Source organism: Globicephala melas, chromosome 10 (assembly GCF_963455315.2).
Source record: "Globicephala melas chromosome 10, mGloMel1.2, whole genome shotgun sequence".
NCBI lineage: Eukaryota > Metazoa > Chordata > Mammalia > Artiodactyla > Delphinidae > Globicephala > Globicephala melas.
Window position 1 is genome coordinate 101921847 of NC_083323.1, and position 16467 is coordinate 101938313.

Sequence of the window (16467 nt, forward strand, 5' to 3'; positions counted from 1 at the left end):
TCACTAAAAATAGTTATCAAACCACAAAGGAAGGGAGCAAGAGAAGAAAGAAACAAACTACAAAAGCAGCCACAAAGCAGTTAGCAGAATGGCGATAAGTACATACCTACTGATAGTTACTTTAAATGTAAATGGGCTGAATTCTCCTGTCAAAAGACACAGAGTGGCTGAATGGATAAAGAAAAAACAAGATCCATCTATATTCTGCCTACAAGAAACTCACTTTAGATGTAAGGACACACACAGACTAAAGTGAAGGGATGGAAAAAGATGCCCATGCAGATGGAAACCACAAGAAAATCTGGAGTAGCTGTCCATATATAAGACAGAATAAACTTCAAAATGAAGACTGTAGTAAGAGATAGAGAGGAGCTATATATAATGAAAAAGGGGTCAGTCTTCAAGAAGATATAACATTTGCCAGTATTTATACACCCAGCAGAAGAGTATGTAAATATATAAAGCAAATATTAACAGACTTGTAGGGAGAGATAGACAGCAAAACAATAATAGTGGGGGACTTTAATACCCCACTGACATCAATGGACAGATTATCTAGACAGAAAATCAATAAGGAAACACAAACCTTAAATTATATGTTAGACCAGATAGACATGGACTTAACAGATATTTGCAGAACATTCCATCTCGAAGCAACAGAATCCACATTCTTTTCAAGGGCACATGGAACGTTTCCAAGATAGATGAAACGTTAGGCCACCAAAAAATCTTAATAAATTTAATAGGATGGAAATATTTTCCATTCACACTGGTATGAAACTAGAAATTAATAACACGAAGAAAACTGGAAAATTCACAAACATGGGGAGATTAAACAATGTGCTCCTGAACAACCAATGGGTAAAAGAATATCCAAAAGAGAATCAAAATACCTTAAGACAAAAGTGAAAATGTAAGATACCAAAAATTATGGGATGCGGCAAAAGCAGTTCTAAGAAGAAAGTTTTGATAAATGCCTACCTCAAGAAAAAAGTAAAGTCTCAAATACACAAACCAACTTTACACCTCAAGGAACCAGCTAAAGAAGAACATAAAAATCCCACAGTTAGAAGGAAGGAAATAAAGATCATAGCAAAAATAAATGAAACGGAAACTAAAAAGAATAGAAAAGATCAATGAAACCAAGAGGTGATTCTTTGAAAAGCTGAACAAAACTGACAGACCTTTAGCTAGACTCACAAGAAAAAAGAGGACTCCAATAAATAAAATCAGAAGTGAACACTAGATATTACAGCTGGTGCCAGAGAGATACAAAGGATCGTAAGAGACTACTGAGAACAGTTAACATTGCCAACAAACTGGACAACCTAGAAGAAATGGATAAATTTCTAGAAACATACAACTTACCAAGACTGAATCATGATGAAATAGAAAACCATAACAGATTAATTACTAGTAAGGAGATTGAATTGGTCATCAAGAAAACCTTCCTACAAACAAAAGTCTAGGACCAGTCCAGGAATATACAATGCAGAAATGACAGTCTCTTCAATAAATGGTTTTGGAAAAACTGGACCACCGGGGCTTCCCTGGTGGTGCAGTGGTTAAGAATCTGCCTTCCAACACAGTGAACACAGGATCGATCCCTCCCTGGTCAGGGAACTCTAGATCCCACATGCATGCTGCAACTAAGAGTTCACGTGCCACAACTAAGGAGCCCACTGGCTTCAACTAAGACCTGGTACAGCCAAAAAAAAACAAACAAACAAACAAACAAACAAAACTGGACCACTGCTTCACCCCATACACAAAAATTAACTCAAAATGACATACAGACTTGAATGTAACACCTGAAACCATAAAACTCCTGGAAGAAAACATAGGCAGTAAGCTTCTTGACATCTGTCTTGGCGATGGTTTTTTGGATCTTACTACAAAGGCAAAAGCCACAAAAGCAGAAATAAACGAGTGGGCCTACAGCAAACGAAATAGCTTCTGCACAGCAAAGGAAACCATACACAAAATGAAAAGACAACCTACTGATTGGGGGAAGATATTTGCAAATCATATACCTAATAAAGTCTTAATACCCCAAGCAGGTAAAGAACTTATACAAGTCAATAGCAAAAATCCCCCCAAAAAACAAAACCACCAAGCCCAAACAATCCAATTAAAAAATGGAGGACCTTGGGACTTCCCTTGTGGCGCAGCGGTTACGAATCCACCTGCCAACGCAGGGGACATGAGTTTGATCCCTGGTCCAGGAAGATCCCACGTGCTGCGGAGCAAGTAAGCCCGTGCACCACAACTATTGAGCCTGTGTTCTAGAGCCCATGAGCCACAACTACTGAGCCCACGTGCCACAACTACTGAAGCCCATGTGCCTAGAGCCCATGCTCTGCAGCAAGAGAAACCACGGCAATGAGAAGCTCGCGCACTGCAACGAAGAGTAGCCCCTGCTCACCACAACTAGAGAAAGCCCGTGTGCAGCAACGAAGACCCAACGCAACCAATAAATAAACAAATTTATTTTAAAAAAAAAAGGAGGACCCGAATAGGCATTTTCCCCAAGAAGACATAGAAAAGATGCTCAATGTCGAGTCAAAACCACAATGAGATACCACCTCATACCTGTCAGAATGGCTAGTATCAAAAAGACAAGCGATAACCAGTGTTGGCGAGGATGTGGATTAGAGCAAAACCTCGTGCACTGTTGGTGGGAATGTAAGTTGGTGCAGCCACTATGGAGATTTCTCAAAAAACGAAAAATAGAACTACCATATGATCCAGGAATTCCATTTCTGGGTATTTATCTGAAGAAAACAAAACTAATTATAATAAAAGATACATGTACACCCATGTTCATAGCAAGATGTATAATAGTCAAGATACGGAAGCCACCTAAGTGCCCATCACTAGATGGATAAAGAAGAGTTGGTGCACACACAATGGAGTAATGTTTAGCCATTAAAAAAAAGCGTGAAATCCTGCCATCTGCCACAACATGAGTGGGCCTAGAGGGCATTATGCTAAGTGAAATAAGTCAGAGAAAGACAAGCACAGGATGAGCCGTTTTATATGTGGAATCTCTAAAGAAAAAAGCTCATTAGATAGAACAGATCGTTGGTCACAGGAGGCAGAGTGTTGGTGGGGAAGTGAGAGAACTGGGTTATGTTGGTCTGTCTGTTTAGTTTAAATGAATGGAATAAAAGTTTTAAACAGTAACTGGTAAAAATCGAAGGATGAAGCATTTTGTTTCCTCTTTATGTTTTATTTTGAATATGAAAATAATTGATGAGAAAAGAAGAATTCGGTCAATAAATTTAGCAGAAATACTAGAATTAGAGTAACAAGTAACGAAACGGTGGATCTAGACAAAGCTTTCCTCAACCAAGCTTCCAGGAGACTGCTGAGTCCTAATGCCCTGCAGTAGGGGTCAACTAACTTTCTATGAAGGGCCCTGGCGGCCATGCAGGGCTGTGTTTCTATAAAACTCTGTGTGTGTGTGTGTGTGTGTGTGTGTGTGTGTGTGTGTGTGTGTGTGTGTGTGTGTGTGTGTGTGTGTGTGTGTGTGTGTGTGTGTGTGTGTGTGTGTGTGTGTGTGTGTGTGTGTGTGTGTGTGTGTGTGTGTGTGTGTGTGTGTGTGTGTGTGTGTGGTTTGCTACCTGCCCTGCGTGCTAGAGTTTTTGCTCGGCCCTAAAGCATCCAGTTACATGTGTTGAGTTAACTTCTGTCCCACATATATTTACACGTGGTACTAGGTATATACCTTGGAATTATTGAGAAAACAATCACACAAATTATTTTCTCTACAGTTTACTTCTATCTTGGAACTGTGTTTGATCTTTAAGTATAGGAACTTTATAATGGAAGGATCAGGTAAACACTAATGGAATTTAACACCACAGAAGAAAAGGTAACCATATATTGTGTCTGCTGAGGTGATGAAAAAGGAAGTACAGGCATCACCTATGGAATAACATTGCCAAGAAACACACCGTTTGTCTGGTCAAAGGCCCTCAATAGAACTACCACAGGGCACATTAACACTGTGATGAGAATGCCACTTGCTAAATCCGGAACGTGGGAAATTCTACCAAGACAAAATGACCCAATTTCTCCACCAGATGAATTGGAAGAGGACATTGTTACACATTCCACTAAATTTAAGAGACATACCAACCAAATGCACTGTCTGGACCTTTTTGGATTTGATTTGAGCAAACCAACTTAAAATTATTGAACAAGTGGGTAAGTTTGACCTTGACTCAGTATTTGATGTTAAATATTAAATAAATCATTTTATGTTCCTGAAATTCATACAGAAGAGCAGAGGGCCAAGTATAGCCAAGATAATTGTAAAAATCGATATGTTCAGGACACTCATTCTACCAGATAGCAGAATAAAAGCTGCCGTGAATGTGGGAGAGTGTTACTGGCTTGGAGATGGGTAGTGAGACCTGGCAGTGAACAGCCAGAAACAGACCTGGTTCCTCACCAGGCGCTGCCAGCACCATTGCCGCCTGATGGGCTAAAGGCCAAAAGCTTTTTGAAGAAAACATAGGTGAGGGTCTTTAAGATGCTGGGACAGAAAGAATTTAAGTAACAAAAGCATAAACTACGGGGGAAGGAGATTGATATACTCGATGACATTAATTGTTTAAAATTTACAAATGACTAAAACACCTTAAACAAAGTGAAAAGACAAATCAGGTATGGAAGAAGATAGTTTTAATAAAGACTTCTTATCCACGTTATTTAAAAGCACTTCTCCAAATCATTTAGGAATCCAACAACCCACAGGGAAAAAAGGCAAAGTATATAAGCAGGGTATTCACAGAAGAGGATAATAAACATGAAAATACGTTATGTCATTCCAATCAGGAAAAGGCAAACAGAAACATCAGAATTCCACGTCATATGTATCAGGATAGAAAAAATGCTAAAAACGTCCCCCTCGATGTGAGAGTGAGGTAGCTCGCTTGCGTCACTTGTGAAGGAGTAGCTGTGAGCCTGTAAAGGCTCCGCAGTGCACCTGGCAGGTCCCTGCTGCCGTGGACCCTGGGGGGCTCACCCGTGCTCGGGAAGGCGCCTCTCTCGAAAGGGTGGTTCTCACGATGCAAAGAATCAGAGTCCTAATGTTAAAGTTGGACAGCTTGGTATGCGGATATTCGTTAATTTGGTTATACTTTTCTTTAAGCTTGAAATCATTCTCTTTGTTAAAAAACAGTTTTGAACGTCGTTCATAGCAAAGTGCCTCTGATTAATTAAAGCAGATACAGATTCTCTTACACTTAAAAGTTTATTTATAAATGAGCATGAAGTAGGAGCAGAGGGAGCTTGGTGAGAGCACGCTGTCTGCAGGTTTAGGGCTGTGTCGTGCTCCCACCGGGCACCTTCCCGGGCCTCTCTCTCCGTCGTTGGGTCTTGCCTTCTGATGGTGTTCTGCATTCCTTGCCTCTCTTCCGCCCTGCTGGCACGAGGGCCAGGCAAGCCAGCAGTGCAGTGTCAAGTATGTTTCTTGTGGCCACAGCTGGGAGCCAGAAAACGCCCTCCCTCTTCCAGCTCCTGGCCCATCCAGCTGGCTTCTTCCCTCGCTCGCAGGAGCCCTCCTCCTGCACTGGCAAGGGTGCACCAGCTGCCGTGGGTGGGGTGGCCGCCGAGCAAGGATAGCTGGTGTGAGAGCTGCGATGGGCTTGTACCGTCCTGGGTGTGTTTGGATTGAGGTCTGGTCCTAAAAAGGGGATGTTGTCTTCTTGCTGGAAAGTTAGGAAGGCCTTGGGGTTGTCAGAGAGGGTGACCCTCAGTCAGTGCTCTGCTTTTCCCTGTCCCTGTAATTCTGCTTTCCTTCTCTCTTGGTCTTCCCCGTCCCCGTCCGGGGCCGCCTTCCTCCCTCACCCCCCGACCTGAACTTGGTAGGACTAAGAGGAAGTGGGTCCACAAAGCATTGCATCTCTAGCACCATCCGAATTAGCAAAGAGAGGACTCAAAGGGAGCAGAAGTCAGCGTTTGGTGATCTGTTTCCTCCTCTCAGAACAGACGTCTGCCCCTCTGGAGCCCGACGCACCTGTGCTTTGTGTTCACGCAGATCGCGCCAAGAGAAGGAAGCTCAGGGAAGAGAGGGCCTGGCTGCTGGCTCAGGGCAAGGCGCTCCCCCCCGAGTTGTCCCACTTGGACCCTCCCTCCCCTCCGCGGGAAGAGAAGAGGACGAGAGACCCGTGAGTGTTGAGTGGCCCCAAGCCTGCCTCGTCGTGTCCTTAGAACAGCCCTCTGTGGGGGTCGTGGCCAGTGCTCGTGAGCTCCTTCCGCTGCTGTCTGACTTGCTGGGTTATTATTCTTTAGATCACAGAAGTACTTACTAGAGTAGAGTAAAACCTGGCAAAGAGTGTGCTATTAAATCACGAACGTTACAGAATCATAAATGAGTTTCACGAAACCATCATTTTGTAGATGGAAAAGGTGGTGGTCCTGTTCGGCTGACGTATGCTGGCCCTCATCCTCGTCGCATTGTCAGGAGCGTTCTCAGTGTTACAGACTTTCCTTAACAAAGGTGTACTAGGACTGTTCCAAACCTGGGCGCAAGTGAGCTGTGTGTGAGGTTGGAGCAAGAGCTCCGAGGAGAGAAGGTGGTCTCAGCTACCGCTAATCTCTTCTTTTCTGATTTACAGCTTTGAGCTGGACGACGATTTCACTGCCATGTACAAAGGTCAGTTCCCACACTCAGCTCCCGTGTTCTGCCTAAGTGTGTTCCCACGTCGGTGTGTTAACCCAGCTCTCCTCTTTGGCCCTCAGTTCTGGACGTGGTGAAGGCTCACAAGGATTCCTGGCCCTTTTTGGAACCAGTGGATGAATCGTATGCCCCTAACTATTACCAGATTATCAAGGTAGAGGTGGCCTTGTCAGCTGTGCGCGACTGTGGTGTGTGCATCTTTAGTGGTCTGTGTTGCTGTGTGTACGTTCACCTGCTGCCCCTCACGGGTCAGGGCTGCTGGGTGCACCCCAGGCTTCTGAGCAGCTCCTAATGCTGTGATCGCTCCGCCTCGCAGGACCTGCAGGATGCTGTGTTCTCCAGCCTGTGATAATTAACGTGTCCTGTTGTAGGTCCCCATGGATATTTCAAGCATGGAGAAGAAACTGAATGGAGGTTTATACTGTTCCAAGGAGGAGTTTGTGAATGACATGAAGACTATGTTCAGGAACTGTCGAAAATATAACGGGGAAAGTAGCGGTAAGTACAAGAGGGGTGGCTGTGGGTGCACGCTGGCACACCAGTAGGACCAAGAGCAACACGCCCCCTCTTTTAGAAACACACCTTCCAGAGATTCAGACCTTCCTTGGGGACCATCAGGAGAATGTGTGTTAACGCTGTGGGATGGGCGTGCCGGGCCCTGTCCCGCCCCACCTGGCCAGAGGGGCAGCGGTGGCTGGCGGCCCGGGTCCTCGTCTTCCCCCAGGCCCGCCTGGGTCTATTTGTCCTCGGCCCCCACCGTCAGCCACCTTTGCATCACACAGCAGACCTCTGATGACACAGCCCGTGTCGCGCCAGGTGCTGAAACTGGAGCTCACGATGCCTTCTTTTTTTTACTAGACGGATTCAGTGATTGTACGTAATGTTTCTGCGGTTTGGCATTAAAGAATTCAATTTTTACCGGTTTGGGGTACTGGGCTCACTGTCCCAGCCACACAGGCTGGAGGCCAGAAAACCGTGTACTGGTTTCTTGTTCTGGTCTCGTGTCCGTAGCCCTACAACATAGGAAGCGCTGCAGCCCAGGCAGCCGCGCAGTCGAGCCCGGGGCTGCCCCGTTGCATGTTTGTGGGCGGAGGTCTGGGGGCCTGCCCAGAGGGGCTCAGGCCTCGGTCCCCCGCAGAGTACACCAAGATGTCGGACAACCTGGAGAGGTGCTTCCACCGCGCAATGCTGAAGCATTTTCCTGGTGAGGATGGGGACACGGACGAAGAATTCTGGGTCAGAGAGGAGGAGAAGCGGGAGAAGAGGCGTGGTCGGGCTGCACGCAGCCACGTGTGCACCCGCTCCCGGGACTCGGAGGCGCCTGGCCGGAAGCAGCAGCCTGCGGAGAACGGGGGGAAGTCGCTGCCCCCTGGGCGCCGCACTGCATCCTCTGCGGCCGGTGAGAGCCGCGGCTCTGCGCAGCCCCCTGGCGAGGTGGGCATCCCGAGCAGCCGCAGCCTCCCTGGACCCCTGCATTACGGTGGACCCAGCCAGGCGCCCCTCGCAAGCCAGCTGGTGAGGAGCAGCTTTGTCCCATCGTGGGTTCCCCTGGTTGAGGGCTGGGGCGGGGCGTGAAGCCTTCTCAGTAGATCCTCTCCCAACATGGTGTCCTGCTTATGGGTGGTCTCTTCTCCCTGTCTGCCCTTCCTCTATCCTTCCTTTATTTTAAATCCTTCTTTTTCGAAATCATTTGAACCACACATTCTCAGCACGGGCATTATTAACCCCTTTTAAGTTCAAGGCACAGAGGTACATACAGTATGTAAGTGAACCCTTCACGAGGGGAGCAGTTGGGGAGAACACTGGCGGAGGCGGCTCTGGGGAGAGACAAGGACGGGAAGCCCCTGCTCTGGGCCCTCCTGTGGTGAGTGTGCGCACGGAGCAGGTGGCGGCCTTGTCCTCCAGCAGGACATTCGTCTTCCGGATGCGAAGGGTATGCCTCTTCTCTTCTTCTTCTTGCCTTTGCTCCGTGCCCTCCAGAGGCCAGCAGGACAGGGAACGTTTTGTCCTCTCCGAGGGTCGGATCCTGCCACCATCCGTGTCTCCTCTGGAGCCCCAGAGCCGCACCCCGGCGGGCCTGGACAGCATCCCCAGCCTTTAGCAGTGCAGGTAAGCAAACGGCTCAGCATGCACAGGTACAAAGGTGCGTTTCAGAAATACAGTCTCTCCCCAGGTTAAATTGGACTTGTAATTTCCCATTACCTTGTGGTAAGCACATCTCTTTTCTTGTTGCCAGCCTCCAGCTGGAATTAACCATCACCGAGGCCCCCCCGACGAGAAGCCAGTGTGCGGGGGCCTAGCGCCCCTTGCTGACATGGGATCGCGTCCTGGACCCTCGCTGCTCGGGCAGATGAGCAGCCCCAGCCAGGAGGGGACTATGTATCCTCCAGCTCATTTCCAGCCAGGCTTTATCCCTCCCAGGCACGGTGGGGCTCCGGCCCGACCCCCAGCCTTTCCTGAGAGTTCAGAAATCCCTCCCAGCCACATGTACCGATCCTACAAGTACCTGAGTCGAGTACACTCTGCAGTCTGGAATGGGAATCACGGTGCTACAAATCCAGGACCCTTGGGGCCAGATGAGAAGCCCCCCATGGTGCCAGGACCCTCTCACCAGCCTCGCACTCTGGGTCACATGATAGATTCCCGAGTGATGAGAGCACCCCTCCCCCCAAACCAGTGGCCAGAACAATCAGGCTTCCTACCTCACGGAGTTCCTTCTTCGGGGTACATGCGACCACCCTGTAAACCTGGTGGACATCGGTTCCAGCCCCCTCCAGCACCAACGCAAGGTTCTCTCTTTGGAGCACCGGCCCAGGCCCTGCGGGGAATGCAGGGCGGGGACTCCATGCTGGACAGCCCAGAGATGCTCGCCATGCAGCAGCTCTCCTCGCGGGGGTGCCCGGCAGGCATGCCTTACCGCCCCCGCCAACCCGTGCCGCCCCCTGCGCCTGGCCCTTTCCCCCCAGTGGGCGTGGCGGCCCCCAAGCCTGCCTCGGGGGACCCTGGGCGGACACAGGACAGCAGGGAAACACTGGAGCCTGAGAACGGCCGAGGTAATTCTCAGGCTCACCTTCATCTGCCCTTTGGCTCTCTAAGCTGTCAATTAAGCACTCACCTTTTTTTTTTTTTAACATCTTTATTGGAGTATAATTGCTTTACAATGGTGTGTTAGTTTCTGCTGTATAACAAAGTGAACCAACTATACATATACATATGTCCCCATATCCCCTCCCTCTTGCATCTCCCTCCCACCCTCCCTATCCCACCCCTTTAGGGGGTCACAAAGCACCGAGCTGATCTCCCTGTGCTATGCGGCTGCTTCCGGCTGCTTCCCACTAGCTAGCTGTTTTACATTTGGTAGTGTGTATATGTCCATGCCACTCTCTCACTTCGTCCCAGCTTCCCCATCCCCCTCCCCGTGTCCTCAAGTCCATTCTCTACGTCTGCGTCTTTGTTCCTGTCCTGCCCCTACGTTCTTCAGAACCTTTTTTTTTTTTTTAAGATTCCATATATATGTGTTAGCACACAGTATTTGTTTTTCTCTTTCTGACTTACTTCACTCTGTAGGACAGACTCCAGGTCCATCCACTTTACTACAAATAACTCAATTTCGTTTCTTTTTTTGGCTGAGTAACATTCCACTGTATATATGTGCCACATCTTCTTTACCCATTCATCTGTCGATGGACGCTTAGGTTGCTTCCATGTCCTGGCTATTGTAAACAGTGCTGCAGTGAACATTATGGTACATGACTCTTTTTGAATTATGGTTTTCTCAGGGTATATGCCCGGTAGTGGGATTGCTGGGTCGTATGGTAGTTCTGTTTTTAGTTTTTTAAGAAACCTCCCTACTCTTCTCCCTAGTGGCTGTATCAGTTTACATTCCCACCAACAGTGCAGGAGGGTTCCCTTTTCATCACAACCTCTCCAGCATTTATTGTTTGTAGATTTTTTTTTTTTTTTTGCGGTACATGGGCCTCTCACTGTTGTGGCCTCTCCCGTTGCGGAGCACAGGCTCCGGACGCACAGGCTCAGCGGCCATGGCTCACGGGCCCAGCCGCTCCGCGGCATGTGGGATCTTCCCAGACCGGGGCACGAACCCGTGTCCCCTGCATCGGCAGGCGGACTCTCATCCACTGCGCCACCAGGGAAGCCCTGTTTGTAGATTTTTTTGATGATGGTCATTCTGACCGGTGTGAGGTGATACCTCATTGTAGTTTTGATGTGTATTTCTCAAGTGATTAGCGATGTTGAGCATCCTTTCATGTGTTTGTTGGCCATCTGTATATCTTCTTTGGAGAAATGTCTGTTTAGGTCTTCTGCCCATTTTGGGGTTGGGTTGTTTGTTTTTTTTGATATTGAGCTGCATGAGCTGCTTGTACATTTTGGAGATTAATCCTTTGTCCGTTGCTTCATTTGTAAATAGTTTCTCCTATTCTGAGGGTTGTCTTTTCGTCTTGTTTATGGTTTCCTTTGCTGTGCAAAAGCTTTTAAGTTTTATTAGGTCCCATTTGTATATTTTTGTTTTTATTTCCGTTTCTCTAGGAGGTGGGTCAAAAAGGATCTTGCTCTGATTTATGTCAGAGTGTTCTGCCTGTGTTTTCCTCTAAGAGTTTTATAGTGTTTGGCCTTACATTTAAGTCTTTAATCTATTTTGAGTTTATTTTTGTGTACCGTGTTAGGGAGTGTTCTAATTTCATTCTTTCACATGTAGCTGTCCAGTTTTCCCAGCACCACTTATTGAAGAGGCTGTCTTTTCTCCATTGTATATTCTTGCCTCCTTTATCAAAGATAAGGTGACCATATGCGCGTGGGTTTATCTCTGGGCTTTCTGTCCTTTTCCATTGACCTATATTTCTGTTTTTGTGCCAGTACCATACTGTCTTGATTACTGTAGCTATGTAGTATAGTCTGAAGTCCAGGAGCCTGATTCCTCCAGCTCCGTTTTTCTTTCACAAGATTGCTTTTGCTGTTCGGGCTCTTTTGTGCTTCCATACAAATTGTGCAATTTTTTGTTCTAGTTCTGTGAATAATGCCATTGGTAGTTTGCTAGGGATTGCATTGAATCTGTAGATTGCTTTGGGTAGTAGAGTCATTTTCACAATGTTGATTCTTGCAATCCAAGAACATGGTATATCTCTCCATCTGTTTGTGTCATCCGTAATTTTTGTCATAAGGTCTTTTGTCTCCTTATGTAGGTTTATTCCTAGGTATTTTATTCTTTTTTGTTGCAGTAACAAATGAAAGTGTTTCCTTAATTTCTCTGTCAGATATTTCATCATTAGTGTATAGGAGTGCAAGAGATTTCTGTGCATTAATTTTGTATCCTGCTGCTTTACCAAATTCATTGATTAGCTCTAGTAGTTTTCTGGTAGCATCTGTAGGATCTCTATCTGTAGTATCATGTCATCTGCAGACAGTGACAGTTTTACTTCTTTTTCCGATTTGGGTTCCATTTATTTCTTTTTCTTCTCTGATTGTTGTGGCTAAAACTTCCAAAACTATGTTCAGTAATGGTGAGAGTGGACAACCTTGTCTTGTTCCTGATCTTAGAGGAAATGGTTTCAGTTTTTCACCATTGAGAACGATGTTGGCTGTGAGTGTGTCATATATGGCCTTTATTATGTTGAGGTAGGTTCCCTCTATGCCTACTTTCTGGAGAGTTTTTATCGTAAATGGGTGTTGAATTTTGTCAAAAGCTTTTACTGCATCTTTTTCTGATCATACGGTTTTTATCCTTCAATTTGTTAATATGGTGTATCCCACTGATTGATTTGCATATATTGAAGAATCCTTGCATTCCTGGGATAAACCCCACTTGATCATGGTGTATGATCCTTTTAATGTGCTGTTGGATTCTGTTTGCTGGTATTTTGTTGAGGACTTTTGCATCTATGTTCATCAGAGATTCTGGCCTGTAGTTTTCTTTTTTTGTGACGTGTGTCTGGTTTTGGTATCAGGGTGATGGTGGCCTCGTAGAATGAGTTTGGGAGTGTTCCTCCATCTGCTATATTTCGGAAGAGTTTGATAAGGATAGGTGTTAGCTCTTCTCTGAATGTTTGATAGAATTCACCTGTGAAGCCATCTGGTTCTGGGCTTTTCTTTGATGGAAGATTTTTAATCACAGTTTCAATTTCAGTGCTTGTGATTGGTCTGTTTATATTTTCTGTTTCTTCCTGGTTCAGTCTCGGAAGGTTGTGCTTTTCTAAGAATTTGTCCATTCTTCCAGGTTGTCCAGTTTATTGGCATATAGTTACTTGCAGTAATCTCTCATGATCCTTTGTATTTCTGCAGTGACAGTTGTTATTTCTCCTTTTTCATTTCTAATTCTACTGATTTGAGTCTTCTCCCTTTTTTTCTTGATGACTCTGGCTAATGGTTTATCAATTTTGTTTATCTTCTCAAAAAATGAGCTTTTAGTTGTATTTATCTTTGCTATTGTTTCCTTCATTTCTTTTTTATTTATTTCTGATCTGATTTTTATGATTTCTTTCCTTCTGCTAACTTTGGGGATTTTTTTTGTTCTTTTTTCTCTAATTGCTTTAGGTGTAAGGTTAGGTTGTTTATTTGAGATTTTTCTTGTTTCTTGAGGTAGGATTGTATTGCTATAAACTTCCCTCTTAGAACTGCTTTTGCTGCATCCCATAGGTTTTGGGTCATCGTGTTTTCATTGTCATTTGTTTGTGTTTTTTTTTTTCTCTTTTCTTTTTGCGGTACGCGGGCCTCTCACTGTTGTGGCCTCTCCCGTCGCGGAGCACAGGCTCCGGACGCGCAGGCTCAGCGGCCATGGCTCCCGGGCCCAGCCGCTCCGCTGCATGCGGGATCCTCCCGGACCGGGGCACAAACCCGCGTCCCCTGCATCGGCAGGCGGACTCTCGCCCACTGCGCCCCCAGGGCAGCCCTGTTCCTGGGTGTCCTTTGATTTTCTCTTGATTTCGTCATTGATCTCTTGGTTATCTAGTAGCGTATCGTTTAGCCTCCGTGTGTTTGTGTTTGTATATTTTACAGATCTTTTCCTGTAATTGATATCTAGTCTCATAGCGTTGTGGTCGGAAAAGATGCTTGATACGATTTCAGTTTTCTTAAACTTACTGAGGCTTGATTTGTGTCCGAAGATATGATCTATCCTGGAGAATGTTCCATGAGCACTTGAGAAGAAAGTGTATTCTGTTGTTTTTGGATGGAGTGTCCTATAAATAGCAATTAAGTCCATCCTGTTTAATGTGTCATTTAAAGCTTGTGTTTCCTTATTTATTTTCATTTTGGATGATCTGTCCATTGGTGAAAGTGGGGTGTTAAAGTCCCCTACTATGATTGTGTTACTGTCAGTTTCCCCTTTTATGGCTGTTAGCATTTGCCTTATGTAATGAGGTGCTCTGTGTTGGGTGCATAAAATTTACAATTGTTATATCTTCTTGGATCGATACCTTGATCATTATGTAGTGTCCTTCTTTGTCTCTTCTAATAGTCTTTATTTTAAAGTCTCTTGTGTGTGATATGAGAATTGCTACTCCAGCTTTCTTTTGATTTCCGTCTGCATGGAATATCTTTTTCCATCCTGTGTTCTGGTGGTTGAGGGTGGATCTTGTTTTCTGGTGGGCAGGACTGCATCCGGTGGTGTGTTTTGGGGTGTCTGTGACCTTATTATGATTTTAGGCAACCTCTCTGCTAATGGGTGGGGTTGTGTTCCTGTCTTGCTAGTTGTTTGGCATAGTGTGTCCAGCACTGGAGCTATCTGGTCTTTGAGTGGAGCTGGGTCTTAGTGTTGACATGGAGATCTCTGGGAGAGCTCTCGCTGGTGGATGCTACTTGGGGCCTGGAGGTCTGGTGGTCCAGTGTCCGGAACCTGGCTCTCCCACCTCAGAGGCTCAAGCCTGACAGCTGGCCAGAGCACGAAGACCCTGTCGGCCACACGGCTTTTGGGAAGTCTGACGTCTTCTGCCAGCATTCAGTAGTTATTCTGCACAAGTTGTTCCACATGTAGATGTATTTTTTGATATATTTGTGGAGAGGAAGGTGAGCTCCATGTCTTACTCCTCTGCCATCTTGAAGGTCCTCTCTCTTCACACCTCCTGTTGCTAGAGAGGATCCCCATTTTATCTGGAAAGGACATAAATCTGGCCACCTCACTTCACGCCTAGCCCATCCACCTTTTTCCCTTCGTGCTTATTGGTCTGATTCACTTGCTCATAGCGGGCCCCATGCAGAGGCCTTGCCACCGGCCCTTCAGACCAGAGTTCCTCGTGGAATGGCTGAGCCGACACTTCAGCTCAGGACGTGCACTGAAGCTCCACACAGGACACTGAACTCAAAGTGACTCACCTTTTAAGACAGACTGTTGTATAAGATGTAGACTGGCCTCCAGCCTCTTCTCCTTAAATTACGCTGGGTGGAGCCAGTCCTGGTCAGAAGGATTTTTGTGGTGACCATCGCTGCACGGGGGCAGTGCTCACTGTACCAGGCACTCTGTTTGAGACTTGTACCCATAATGACCCTCTGAATTCTCAGAGCAAGCCTTTGAGGGAGCTTTTATTATCATCGTCGTTTTTATAGATAGAAATTCCAAGGCACAAAGACGGCTATTTGCCTTCATCTAGTTCTGGGGACAGGGGTGGTTGGGTGGGTCCTGGGGTTTGAACCAGACGCACCAGGTCCAGCGTTCGTGTCCTCAACCCCTGCATTATCCAGCCCCACTTAAAAATTGCTGTGCTGAAAGTTACCCATGGGAAATACATTTCCAGTGTTTTACTTCACGTCCAGTCCTCTCCATTCTGCTCTCCTCGGGTGCGTATCTGTGCCGCTGGGAATGAAGAGTAGTTAGTGAGAGCAGCCAGTCTTGAAGGGGTTTCTCAGAAATGCCGTTTAAGCAAGTAAACGTAAAACTGCAGGAGAAAGGTGACAGGACTGCTCTGTGTGATCAGTGCTTGTTTCCGGGATAGACATCTAGCCTGTGTTGCATGTGAGAGAGTGGGGGACACCTGGACTTGTGCAAAATATGATGACGATTCCATGTAAAGTTGGGGGTGGACCTAGAACTCAAACTTGCATTTAGTGTTTCTTTGGAGGAAAGCCCCATTCCGTGAATACCAGCTTTAGCAAAATTTTCCAGTAATGATTTCAGACATGTCTGGAATTCACAGCTTTGGAGGAAAAGTCCCAGGACCAAACCTTGGAGCAGTCTGTCTGTTAGTTGCCATGGATTTTTGTTTGTTCTGTTTGCGTTTTATTATCTTAATGAAGTGTAGTTGATTTACAATGTTGTATTAATTTCTGCTATACAGCAGTGATTCAGTTACACAAATAAATACATTCTTTCCCATGATGGTTTATCACAGGATATAGAATATAGTTCTCTGTGCTATACAGTAGGACCTTGTTGTTCATCTGTCCTGTATGTAATAATTTGCATCTGCTAATCCCAAACTCCCAATCCATCTATCCCCCACTTCCCCTCGCACTTGGCAGCCACATCTGTTCTCTATGTCTGTGACTCTGTTTCATAGATAACGTTATTTGTGTCATATTATAGGTTCCACATGTAAGTGATATCATATGGTATTTGTCTTTCTCTGACTTCACTTAGTGTGACAATCTCTAGGTCCATCCATGTTGCTGCAAATGGCATTATTTCGTTCTTTTTTACGGCCGAGTAGTATTCCACCGTGTACACATACCACATCTTCTTTAGTCATTCATCTGTCGATGGGCATTTAGGTTGCTTCTGTGTCTTGGCTATTGTAAATAGTGCTGCAGCGAACATTGGGGTGCATGTGTCT

General features: G+C 45.9%; 1 protein-coding gene across 4 annotated transcripts in view; it reads left to right on the forward strand.

Annotated features, from left to right (window-relative positions):
* Positions 1-16467, forward strand: part of CECR2 (CECR2 histone acetyl-lysine reader) — a 154455-nt gene that overhangs the window by 129789 nt on the left and 8199 nt on the right. For all 4 annotated transcript variants that reach the window (XR_009565572.1, XM_030834844.2, XM_030834845.2 and 1 more), the window contains 7 exons: positions 6050-6179; positions 6630-6667; positions 6754-6845; positions 7063-7189; positions 7830-8206; positions 8672-8800; positions 8928-9744. Coding sequence is in view for 3 of the 4 variants with exons in the window: in XM_030834844.2 (XP_030690704.1) it covers positions 6050-6179; positions 6630-6667; positions 6754-6845; positions 7063-7189; positions 7830-8206; positions 8672-8800; positions 8928-9744 (1710 nt within the window). In the remaining variant the exon portion in view is untranslated. The remainder of the gene's footprint in view (positions 1-6049; positions 6180-6629; positions 6668-6753; positions 6846-7062; positions 7190-7829; positions 8207-8671; positions 8801-8927; positions 9745-16467) is intronic.